This window comes from Convolutriloba macropyga, chromosome 6 (genome assembly GCF_964194025.1).
Source record: "Convolutriloba macropyga chromosome 6, txConMacr16.3, whole genome shotgun sequence".
NCBI classification, from domain to species: domain Eukaryota; kingdom Metazoa; phylum Xenacoelomorpha; order Acoela; family Convolutidae; genus Convolutriloba; species Convolutriloba macropyga.
In genome coordinates this window covers 36053220-36066163 of record NC_134473.1, presented here as the reverse complement: position 1 = coordinate 36066163, position 12944 = coordinate 36053220, and the positions used below count along the sequence as shown (strand labels likewise).

Sequence of the window (12944 nt, the reverse complement as noted above, 5' to 3'; positions counted from 1 at the left end):
ATTAACAACCTAAGAGATTGCAAAATCTTTTCATTTGCCTTTAGCAAAACTATTTGCTCAATATTGAGGGGAAAACTTTGCTTTTCGTATTCTAGACAGTTTCTCAGAAACATTGCAACACCACCCCCCTCTTCGATTAGTTCGACTTGCCGTGATTATATCTTGCTTGATACATAGCGTAAATATAGAACAAAGAAAGTTCAGCAATGGTAATGTAATGTTAGGAATTTTATTTGATTACTTGATAGGTTTTTTAAATATTCGTTTCTAGCGTTTTTCGTGGTCTGCAAAATACCAAACGCATTGTTGAAATGAGAACCGATTTTTTTTGTCATTCCACCTTGAATAATTAGAAGATAATCAAACAGAAAAATACTTTAAAAAATCACGTGACCAAAGTTAAGTCGTTTAAGCTCCACTCATGTAAACCTTTTATAGTAATAACATTTTAAGTGATTATTTGATTTAGGGGAAGAAGGACTGGGTTTTGTCTATCAAATGATGCAGTTCCAAGAAGAGCGGATCTGGGGTGCGGCGAGTATAGTTGAGACCCTGTTCAGACTGATCAAAGACACGGTTGAGTACACGAGCGAGAGGAAGTCTTTTGGAAAGCCTCTCCTCCACAATCAGTACATCCACTTCAGACTGGCTGAGTTGGAAACGGAGGTGGAGATGCTGCGGTCATCCATTTACAGATGTGTAGGCCTTTATCAACAGGTTTGTCATGCTAAGTTATCAATTTTTAATTTAAGCATCCTTAAAATTTTTCAGCGCATGTGATTCGTAGGTTGCTAAGTCGCTGCCCACTCTGCGAACTATAAATTTTTATTGGCGAAAATTGGTATAAAATTTTGTTAGAGCTGCAAGAAATTAATTGGAACCAGTAGCATTCTGTTAAAGGTTCTTTTGATTTTGCTGAGACCGAAAGTTTTGTGTTACTTGGAACAGTAAGACTTATTAAAATTTTGACATCTAACAAGACCTTGAGTTCAAGACTCATCGCGGAAGAACTTTCTCCAAAATACGAATACGTGTTAATGCACCACTTGCTGACAAGTTTGAAGCATATTTAGCAAACGAAATTTGTTTTTACTTTTTCTACCCAAACGAGTTACAAGACGATGGTCCTAATGTGACAGTGTTTTCGAATGCAGCTTTTGTTACAGATTGGTAAATGAATAAACTGCTTTCTTTAGTGGTTTTGATGAAGTGATGTGTTAAGGGTTACGACGTGACCAAACTGGCGTCTATGGTGAAACTAAAGGCCGGAAGGGTGAGCAGGGAAGTGGCAGATACATGTCTGCAGTTTTGGGGAGGCATGGGCTACTCCAAGGAGACACACGTGAACAGGGCATTCAGGGATTTACGACTACTTTCCATCGGTATATTTCCACAAATTGTTGCCTGGTCCCAAATTGTTGCCCGGTTCAAACGTTTTTCGGCTTTTTCACGTCAGTGAGAAGTCAAATTAGAGTGATGATTTTAGTCACGCTGAAGTACTAAAGGGAGCGAAAATTAGAGTAGGTTTAATGCGTAATTTTTTTCAAACTAGAGAAGTTTTTTTTCACGTGCGTCAATTCGACTTCTGTTTTCAGAGTTTCTTTTCTTGGAGTGCTTCTAGTTTGATAAATATGTTCTAATTGCGCCTAGTTGAAATTGTTAGATTTAATCAAGGGGCAGCTGTAACTTATGACCTGAACACTTTTTTGTCAAAAACCATTAAAGAATATTTGATTTTGCGCACTTTCAAAAATTATTTTTGTTGTCTTACGACTAAGTATCATCAATAACACGTCCCATTGGTTGATAATGAGGCGCAAAAGAACCTAATTGATGTTCAGAGTTTATGGGGTTATTTTAGTCGATGAAATAGTTTCTGTTCAAAGCTGATGCCTTCTATGACTTTGACATCAATTGTTTTCAAGAAATATTATAGAACTTTTGAGTTTTGCGAGTTTTTGCTCTTAACTTTATTATCTTATTTCTTTGTCTCAATATTGATAGTTTTCCTTGATTTTTTTGAGTTTTGCAAGTATTTATTGAACTTATTGCTGTTTTATCGCATAACCTCATTAATGATAGGTTTCATTGGTTGATACTGAGAAACAAGGGAATTTAATTAGTGGCATGAGTTCTGAGAAGTCGTTTTTTTGATTTTGACTATGTCTTTGAAAAGCAGATCTGATTTTTTAGTGTTGCTTGTTTTTTGTTCTTGTGTTAAAATTGCTAAATTTCAATGACGCCAAACTAATTGTTCTCATTGGACATCTAACGCGGCTTATTTTTTTGTCATGTCAAAGCTAAATTATTTCTTTGGATTTTAATTCAGGACTTGTCCTGTTATGTTTTTTTAATTCGCTTAACCTTTTGATCACGTTTTCGTTTTACATAAGTCAGGATTTTTACGTTCGACTTCTGATTTACTTCACTCACTGTTTCAACTGAATGGATTTTAATTTTTTTTAGACATTGAATTATGCAATATAGTGAATACAGTCAAAGTCAAAAGAGCAAAGTAAAAGAAACGGGATAAACCGATAAAGCCCGGTCGGTAAGCCATAGTGCATTAGTTTATGAAAGTTCATTAGAGCGATTGCTAGCTGATATTAGCATTAAGTTTAATACCCTTCATTTTAGAATTAGTATAGGTTTAGAATGTAACCTAAACTGCACACTGAATTAGAACAATTTTTGAAATTTTTTGAAAAAGATTTGGTCAATTTCAATCTCTTCCTTCTTTTCTTTTTCTATTTCAATCCCGATTTGCGTCGAGTGCGTCAACGGCGGCTATTTTCCGGCAATCTGTCGGCTATGTTATTAGTTTTCTGAAAATAATAGCAATAACTAATTAAATAGGTCTGCAGAACTTATGCATTCGAGCGTAATGTTTTGTCATGAATCGAATATAATGGAGCAAAATTAAATTTTTAATAGCCGCCCTCATCTTCTCAGCCGGCTATTATAGCGCTCCTATTTTTTTTACAATTCAAAGAATTTGAATTGTATTGGGGCGCTGGCTTTTTTTTAAGATCTGTTCACACATTTTCATGATTTTTGAAGTCAAATTGGAGTGGTGATTTTGGTCAAGCCGAAACAGGAAATGGAGCGAAAAAGCGAGTGCTTTTGCGGCGTGAATTTTTTTCGCTCTAATTTTAAAGTAGAGTGAGAAAACGGTGTTTGAACAAAAATTCGCTTTCTCGCTAGTGGTTTTTTGTTCACATGCGGCAATTTCACTCTGATTTTTACTGTTTTTGCGATTTTTTGGATCGGATTTTTTTCTTAATAGTTTTCCCAATCCATTCACAGCTCATTCTGGACCTAGTTTTCTGTTAGAATCAAAATTACATATCTCACTAGTGGTTTTTTGTTCTCCCTAGCAGCATTTTGTTTTTTGTTTTTTTTTCATCTGACATTTTTTTTAGAATTGGTTTTCCCAATTCACTCATTGTCCGTTCTAGGTCTAGTTGTTTGTTAATTCAATGAAAATTTTTTGAATTGTACGTCAGGACTTGTCCTGCTATGTTTTTTTACTTCGTCGAATAAAAAAATGTTTCGCTTTACCTCATTTTGCCGCCTTTTCAACATTTTGCGTGAAATCTTTTTGACTTCTCTAGGCTAGTTTCTCTCTTCTCTCATTCTGCTAAAAGTGATTTTGAACATCAGTTGAACAGCCAAGCAATTCAAAATGAACAGAGTTAGTACAAAAATGGATGTCAGAGATAGAAACGGGATAAACCCATAAAGCCCAATTTTAGATGCCCGCTATTTGAACGTCGTTCCTATAAGTTTTTTTTACCATCACTAATGCTTATTGTTATTGATAGTAGCCCCTGTAGCCTCTCTCTAAGAAACAGAAGTATGTTCAACTACGAAATGCCATCAAAATAAATCGTTCTTAAGAAAATGTTTTTGTACAAAAATCTTTTTTTTTTCAATATCTTCTGTTATTTCAATCCCAATCATGCTTATTGGAATCAACGGCGGCTATTTTCCGGCAATCTGCCGGGTATGTTTAATTTTGCTAACCGATTTTTATAAGGTTGATGAATTAAGGCAGTGTTTGTTATTTTGTAAATTTGGGTAAACTTACCTATTATTCAATTTGGGCAACTCGCTTCTAAATGCTTTCGGCAAGAGATGATGGCGTAACTGCCAAAAAAGAACAAATCAGGACAGAGCTCGACCGAAACAAATGTTGCAATATAACCTTCGGTTTTGTAAGATCTTGGAAGGTAGCCTTTCATCTTGCAAAATTTTGTGTTCTCACAAGATTAATTTTTGTCTCGGCAGACCCTCTTAGCTAGCCTTCTGGTCTCTACTTGGGATTCCTCTTTATAGGAAAAAAACAGATCGAGAAATCATATATCATGTTCAGACTTTCGTGCGTTCATGTCCAGACTTTCGTGCGTTCACCAGACTTTCGTGCGTTCATGTTCAGACTTTCGTGCGTTTTTTGATGTTTCCAGACTATGTAATTTTGAACGCACGACGCCCCCCTCGTGTGTTCATCTTCGGTCTGGACATACTTGCTTCCGTCTGGGACCTCAACCTGGGATGCACTCGCACTACCGAGCCTCTTTGCTCTCATAATATCGAGAAATAAGTTCTGATAGTTTACTAGTCCGAAAAAATATATTTCAATTAGCATGAGTTAGCATTTCATTAGATCAAATAAAGTTTTTAAATCAAATAATTTGTGAAAGCACCAGGCTTTTGTCCCCAAACTGACTGGCAGATGGAATTGATAGATTTGCTTGGCTGGGGGTTATTGCTGAAATTGTTATTGTTTCAGGAGCTGGTGCTGACGAAGTGATGCTTCAGATCATTTGCAAGTATATGGGCACGCTTCCAATGCCACAAAAGAAGAAAAATGGGATATCTACATGAATCTCGAGAATCGATCTCAGCTATTTTAAACAGATAATTCAGCCAAATTTTATATTTCATGTTGGTAAATCAGATCGTTCTGCAGGAAGTTTTTGAAAAGATAGTTTTAGTTATTAATAGCCGCACAGCGATAGCTGGGGCTATTATTGGCCTTCTCTTGGTTTTTTTACAATTCAAAGAATTTGAATTGTATTGGGGCGCTGTCTTTTTTACGACTCGAAGAGGAGTATTGGAGAAGTCCTTTTTTTTTAATCAATTTTATTGGAGTGATTTTTAAAGCGGGAAATGAAACGCGTGAAAAAATTTGGAGTGGTTTTTGTGCTGAACAAAATTGAAGAGTGGAGCGAAAAGAGAGTGGTTTTTGTTCATACCGCTGTTTTTGAGAGCGATAAATTGATGTGTGAAAAAATTTTCTCTAAGCGAGCGAAATTTTTTGTTCACATGCGGCTTTTTAAAACCGTTTTTTTGTTATTTTTTGGTTTAGAGGTCTGATTATGATATTGTGTGATGCTTAGGGTTGTTTTAATAGTGATTCGCAAGTTTTTGGTCATTAATAAGATTTTTATGCCATTTTGCTGGTTTTTCAGCTATTTTGCTGAATTTTAGGCGAATTTAAGCAATTTTTTGCGTTTTATTTTGTTATAATGCTTTGTAATGGCTTTGAATAGACGCATCTTAGTAACTGAGTTTTTAGATACCAAGTGATTACATTCTCTTAGGTTGGAAACGATTTTTTTGTTTAGAACAATGACAATAAACTGAAAAATTTTGAATTATTTTTCTTAATTTTTTGCTGTTTTTCGTTTTTTTTTCTAAACTTAGAAAAATTTTTCAGCCTATTCAACCTTCCTATTGTTTTCGAAGTCTTCCAGTACTAATTCACTCCAATTAACGTATTTTGGGTCTATGTGCTCCCGTGAAATTGAAAAAAAGCTCAATTTTTTCTATGATTTTTTTTTCAATTTTTTTAAATGCCCTTTGTTCTTCAATTTTTTTATAGCATTTGGGGATGCCTATAGTCCAAATTAGTTGTCCTTGATGCATGTTGATGATTTTGATTTCAGTTTTGAATCATTTTGTTAAAGATAATTGAGTAACTTTTATGAAGAGTTCCGCAAATTTTCGTGTTTTTTTGGAATTTTTGCTGAGTTCTTCTGATTGTCTGCTTTTTGCTATTTTTTAATGGTCTAGTTTTTGATAGGAGCTTTTCTAGAGGTTTTGTTGAAATATATTTAGTGCACTTTTCAATGACAAATATCACTAACTTTTCTTAAACACTAACTTTTTTTCTATTTTTTTCGTTCTTCGTTTTTACTCATATAAATAAACGATGATTTGGATTGGTGGACACTTGACCAGATGTAGTATTAAAAGTTTTTTGAAATAATGATTTGATTTCAGCATAATGGTATTTGATTCATTATTTGTGGCCAATTTTTTTTGTTTTTTTACAGAAAATATTTTTGGTTTTGTTTTTCATCTCCTTTCTTTTACCTACGTTTATTCTACTTGAAATTTGTGTTTGGTTTTTGTCTCAAATAGCAGTGTTTCAACAAAATTAAACTTAACCTATTTCACGGGTTTTTGCCAAAAGTTGTTTTTAAACTTGCAACTCAATGTAAAATCTTTATCACGTGCTTTATCGTCTTTTCTGGTCAGTTATTTTTTCATTGTTCTTTTTCTTTTTTTTTGTTTTAAAGTGACAAGTGTTATTCAGTAGGATAAGCATTATGTTAGTTATTGTGGTCAATCAGTAGAGTAAGTTTTATGTTTGTTAGGGGCGTTCGTTTTTTCCTTCGAGTCGTTTCCGGAATTCTTCCGGCTATGTTTTTTTTTTAAGATCTGTTCACACATTTTCATGATTTTTGAAGTCAAATTGGAGTAGTGATTTTGGTCACGCCGAAACAGGAAGTGGAGCGAAAAAGCGAGTGGTTTTGCGGCGTGAAATTTTTTCGCTCTAAATTTAAAGTAGAGTGAGAAAACGGTGTTTGAACAAAAATTCACTTTGTCGCTAGTGGTTTTTTGTTCACATGCGGCAATTTCACTTTGATTTTTACTGTTTTTTCGATTTTTTGGATCGGATTTTTTTCTAAATGGTTTTCCCAATCCATTCATTGTCCGTTCAAGGTCTAGTTTTCTGGTTAGTCAATGAAAATTCTTTGAATTGTGCGTCAGGACTTGTCCTGCTATGTTTTTTTATTTCGTCGTCATGATTTTTGTTACGACCATATGACGTCACAGCCACTTTTTGTTCATTCGTTCATGCAATTTCAACTGAATTGCATGCGTGACGTCATTTTTCGCTCTTAGTGGAGCGAGTTTTTTGTTCATTCGCGTGATTAAATTTTTGGTCACTTTTGACTTACCTCACTCTCAAAAATGACTTCCTCACTTTGAAATTGACTTTTATTTACTTTAATTCAAAGAGTTAAGGTCGAATGGGTGTGTGTCTCTCTAAATGAATGTTATTTGAGATCAGCTAATAGAGGCAGCAATAACTTATACAGATTTTTAATCAAAATATAACATATCAGCCTTCAATGAAAAGACGAATTTTTTCGGTCTGTCTTTTTTACTGTTTTTTTAGACTGCAGATCTACGAATCTATTGCGGCTATTTTCTGGCAATCTGCCAGCTATGTTATATAATTGCGTAAATGTGATTTACGAAAGACACAATTTGAAATGTGCTTGAGTTCTTTTTTGCTGTCATATAATTCATTAAGTTTCTAAAAGATTTTTAATAAGAACGCTTAAAAGCATTGAAGTTTATTATTTGAAAAATGAAAAAAAAAACAATTTGATTGCCTCAAGGATTTAGGAAAAGCCGGGATACCTATTCTGACAAATTGCAGAAAGTAAGCGCCATCGGAATCAAGTTTTTGAGTTAGCGAATTTCGTATTTCGGCTACTTCGTGCACGTTGCCATGTGACCTTGAATTCGGCCTTTAAATTACAGCTACTCCAGAAATTTTTGGACCGAATTTGACAAAAAGGTCGTCCTGTGGTGACGTGACCACTTGAATTTAATCAATTGAACACGTCTGTGATGAAATGATATGGAGGAACAATGAGGTTCGAAAATCCGGTTTTTGAGTCATTGCTGACCAAAATAGCAACAGTGGTTTCCCAGTTTACAGATCTAAAATGATCATAGCGTACATACACATCCAGCAGCTGTTAAATGCTGTCATTTTTGTAATACGAAAGTTAAATGTTTTTGGGACGCTAAGAAAGTCACGCTTCCACAATGCATATAAAACAAGGAAGCTCGTTAAGTTGATAGATTTTGCTCGTTGGGCAAAGACAGCAACACTTCATAAAATATGTAATAAACAACCAAATAAATGAACAACCTCCGAATAAATATTTTTTGGCTTGAATTTTCGAAAATAGTTCAACATGCTGGGTTGAGCTAATTCGGTTGACTCGGAGTTTGTCCTGACATTCAAAGAATCCTACTTTTGCTTCAGTGTGACTACGTTGAAACGCGATTCGAACAACCTTGTGACGAATCCCATTCGTATGAGTTCAACGCATATTCAGCGCAAAAAAAATAAATTTGTTTTAGCTAATCTGTGGATGCATTCTCGCTCTAGTGCGGCACGAGCTTTGTTTCAATGGCGCTGAGATAAAATTCGTTTATGTTATTTGTTTCATGTCAGTTTTAACTAATGGGAGTTGAGATAGACTCTCCAAGTGCGCTATTATAAGAGCAGCAAGTCCTCTTTCCATTTTTACTCTGATACAATGTATTAACTCGTGCAACCGAACTTCATTCACGCGAATCACCAATACACAGTTCGATCCGTGCAGCCCAATCCGAGTCTCGTGGATATAAAGTAATGTCATTCGGTACTACATCTTGTTCAATGGTTGGCGTTCTATGGAGAACTAAGCCTCAGTCATTGATTTAAACCAGGCCTTCAGATTTGTGAACTAAAGTATCATGGCCTGTGCCGAGGCTTGTGTCCTGAGTCTTGATGTCATTTGACAGAAAATACTGGTAAGTGCTGAATCAACGAGATGACATCAATACATCTGCCACGTGTTCGTACGCAGGCAAATGCGTGTCCCTTTGACAGAGGTACTAGGACGAATGAGCTAAACAAGACAGGGTGAATGGTAGTAGACATAGAAAGAGTAGGTTAAGAGAACATGTGAAATCAATGATGATGATGATGATGTGTGTGTGTGTGTTTCGCTCGTCTGAGCAGCAACTTCTTGAGCTGTGGATTCCCAGCTCTCATAAGTCGCTCTATCACAGTTGTGGGCTCAGTCGCAGTAGTTGTTGTCGTTGGTAGCAGTAGTTGAAGTCTTTTTCAATGGGTGGCATGTCGCAGTCTGAGTCGTCTTGCTTGTTAGGTTCAGGAGGCACTTTGAGGAGCTTGAGGAGTAGAACAGAGAGGTGGTGGTCTTGTCTGTCTTTGCATTCCTGGGGGAACTCGCTGGGGTTGAAGTCAGTGTACCGGGTAGTCTTGGCCTTAATCACGACATCAGCTACAGTTTCGATGGCTGCTGTGAGGATTTCAGGGAGGTCCTCACAGTGATGGGCAGGTATGCTGATAGCTCGTCCTGGTTTTTGCTGCAGCCCTTGTAGCTGGCAGCGTGGTCTCCATTGCAGTTGGTGCACTTGGGTTTAGCTCTGGGGACTGTGCATTCGGCTAGATTGTGATTGCCTCCACATCTGTTGCATCTGGCTTCTTGGGTGCATGCGTTCGCCTTGTGACCGATAGCACTGGATCGCCACATCACGTCTGGGAGAAGGAGGAGAAGAGGGCTGGGCTTGTCTTGACTCCTCACATCGGCGATGGGTGAGCCGGCTCATCAGGCCGCGGTCGATCAGAAGGGTCTTTGCGGTCTCGCATCTTGTGAAGGCTCGCACTAGCCGGGTTAGTGCCTGGGTGGCCAGGCTCTGAATTCGCACTAGGCTCATCTTCGCCGGGTAGGTTTTGTTGATTGCTGCCTTGACCTCGTCCAGGTTCTTGTCCAGCTCTACTCTAACTATCACAAAGATATGGTCACTAGCATACTTGGCTTTTTGGGTGGAAGCCAAAGATTCCGGACCCACGCTTTGGATAGCGGAGAGGGCCTTCTTGAACAGGGTGTAGCTTGGTTTGGGACTCTTTGCAGCTGGAGTTGTAATTGCTTCTTGTTGCATCTTGTAGCTGTTGGGTTGTAGAAAGTCGAGTAGTTAAGGTCGAGTAGCTGTTGTAGTTAAGAGAACATGTGAAATCAATAACTACGCTTGAATTGAACAGAAGCTTGCCGACTCTAGCAATAGACCCCACCAGTGATGCGAACTATTATTATAAGTGATAAAAATAGCATTGCAAGCATTTTTAATTGCTCTCGAGCGATGTTTGAAGCAATTATTGTAAACGTGTTGGTCTCCTTTATGGATAATTTTTGCTTCAATGTTTTGATTTTACGCCGTTGATATTTTCGTTCTGCGCTATCTAAGTTTCTCTTATTCACAAGTATCAGCAGCTGATCTCAAGTGGGGCGGCAGTTCACTAATAGAAGTCAATGAAAAGTGCACTGCAATTGGTGTATTTTTTTTTCACTTAAAGTATTTTTATTTGTGGTCCTCGAGGTATATAATAACCTCTAATTATGTCATTTTATGCATTCTTAGGGAACTTATCATCCCCACCTCCCGATTAAAGGAGGCTATAATCGATTGTTCCAGCTCCCACCTGCCGCTCGAAAGCAACTCTTCGACGTTAGGCGGTTATGTTTATTCATTAACTATCACTTGATGTGTGTTAAACGTCGCTATCAGTGTACTATCTCTTCCTTATCAAATTTCAAATATTAGGCAATTAACTGTGCAATAAAGAAGAACTGATTATATACACTGACGCAAAATTTAGAAAATAGGCAGTTTTGCTTACAAGCATTTACTGATAGGGGCAAACTGAACCCGGTGGCTCTACAAATCTTGACTTGAGGCGTCTAAGAATTTTTCAAAAAAAACTGCTAGACAATGGGCTGATTTCTACCACGCTGTATCTTGCATTTTGAGAAAAAATTCAGACTAATTGCTCTCAAACAAACATTGTAGCAATTTTATAAGCACTGCGGTCTGTTTTATGCGTTTTTTGCTGGAACGATTTCCCGTCTCACCCTTTTGAGTTTTTGTCCACCAAAAACGTAATAAAAATGTAAAGCCCAGAAGGCAATAATTTCTCTTAGAGCCTGACCGCTCATTAGTCTATAAGTAAGTTATTAAGTGATTAATTGAAGGAGTTTAAGAGACAATAAATTCATGAAATGAGGGACGGTTCTTAGAGTTGGAGCCCTCCCCAGTTAACCCCCCATGCTCCCGCCCCACCTTACCCCCCCCATGCTCCCGCCCCACCTTACCCCCCCCCACAACTACCCGTCCAACCACCACCGAAGTTCAGCTCTATTAGTACTTTTCATTAACAGCAAAAACGAGATCTAATTATTCGAGATCTCTTAAATGATTCGAGATCTCCAAAACGAGATCGCTCCTTTGAGACATTTTTTAAATTGTAAACATATCAATTGCACAGCTTTCTCTTTAAAGATTTCGCCAGTAAAAAGATGGCACAGAAAGCAGTAATTCCTGCACAACAATTTTTGCCAGTGTCTTACTAGCATCCGAATCCAGACAAACTCAAAACTAATCAGCGTCTTTGGTGGCTAAAACTGTCGATGGAAATTTATCTTAATTTTTTTTAGATTTAAGCTAGAATTTGGAACTTTTAGATCTCGGAATCTCAAATTAAAAGTACGCATATAAAGAGATACAGAGATACTTTTAGAATTCGGAATCTCAAATTAAAAGTACGCATATAAAGAGATACAGGGTTAAATTGTACCCAATTATTAGACATGATTTTGCAAAAACGGAGTTCAAAACATTGCTGATTTGGAGCCGAAGAACTGCGTTCAGACAACTAAACCAACACAAATTTCACATAAGATTGACGAAAATTGAATTTCTTCTTCTGATAACCTTAGACGTTGAATTCTGGAGCAACGATATTTTTATCATTAATTTTATGCATTTTTAAGGACAAATGAATTTTACTTTATAAGTTACAACTATAGCTAATAGAATGCCAAAAAATAACACGCCTAATAGGATCTAAAAAGGAAGAGATCTATGCATCGGTTTATTATCATTCTTTTGTTTTAGCTGATACCACTTTCTTTGAATGAATCAGACCAAAAGCAATCACTTAAAGATGCATAAAAAATCGAGACCTCAAAATATGCGCCAAACATTGTCTGGGTATTCTTAGTTAGCCATGGCTACTAATTTTGAAATTCGGAAAATAATCTCAAGTACGTTTTTCAATCTATAAAATAATGTTTAAATTATTGCGAGCAGTTATCTTTTTATTCTCTTGTTACCAGTTTTCAGCATAAATAATCTTATGTTACCAAAAATCTCATCAAATGTAAAATGATAACTGATCAAAAAAGTTAGTTGACCAAAGACCAACTCTATTGTTTTTATGACGCCAATAATAATATTGCCTCTTGGAACAAACAGATAAGGATTGCAGTTGTGACATATAACGCTTTTGACATAATGCATGACGGGCTTCAGGTACTTTATCAGTTTAATAGATTACGTCAACTAGCACTAAAACACAACATTGTGGAGAGGTGGTTTAATGCAATTTCTGCAGCGTAAAACAATCTGGGTTGCTACTTCTTAGTAGTCATACAGGGATCGTATATGATGTCGCATACGCTCTTTCTTAGTAAGATTTTTGTATGATTTCTAGGAAATCATCAATGATTCTTTATGATTACCGGGACATCATATATGATCCTTGTACAACCAGCATGTCACAGAAAGTTAAGAGAATTATGACACTTTTATGATTAGCGAAACCATTTGTGACCGATATATGATTACAGGGGAATCATTTATGTTCAAAGTATGATTACCAGGAAATTTGCTGCAAGGAAATCATAAGATCATTAATGACCATGTACGATAACCAGGAAAATTCATTACCATGATTGGAATAAATTGAACTGATAGCATAATTCAACTTACTTAAGTCGAAA

The 12944-nt window shown here is 36.5% G+C and overlaps 1 protein-coding gene across 1 annotated transcript in view; it reads left to right on the top strand.

The window, feature by feature from the left end:
- The window catches only part of LOC142341645 (putative acyl-CoA dehydrogenase 6), a 55185-nt gene extending 47549 nt beyond the window's left edge, over positions 1-7636 (top strand). The window contains exons 4-7 of the mRNA XM_075392758.1: positions 470-717; positions 1223-1382; positions 4793-5001; positions 7530-7636. Coding sequence (XP_075248873.1) covers positions 470-717; positions 1223-1382; positions 4793-4887 — 503 coding nt within the window. The 3' untranslated portion in view covers positions 4888-5001; positions 7530-7636. The remainder of the gene's footprint in view (positions 1-469; positions 718-1222; positions 1383-4792; positions 5002-7529) is intronic.
- Positions 7637-12944: the final 5308 nt, after the last annotated feature.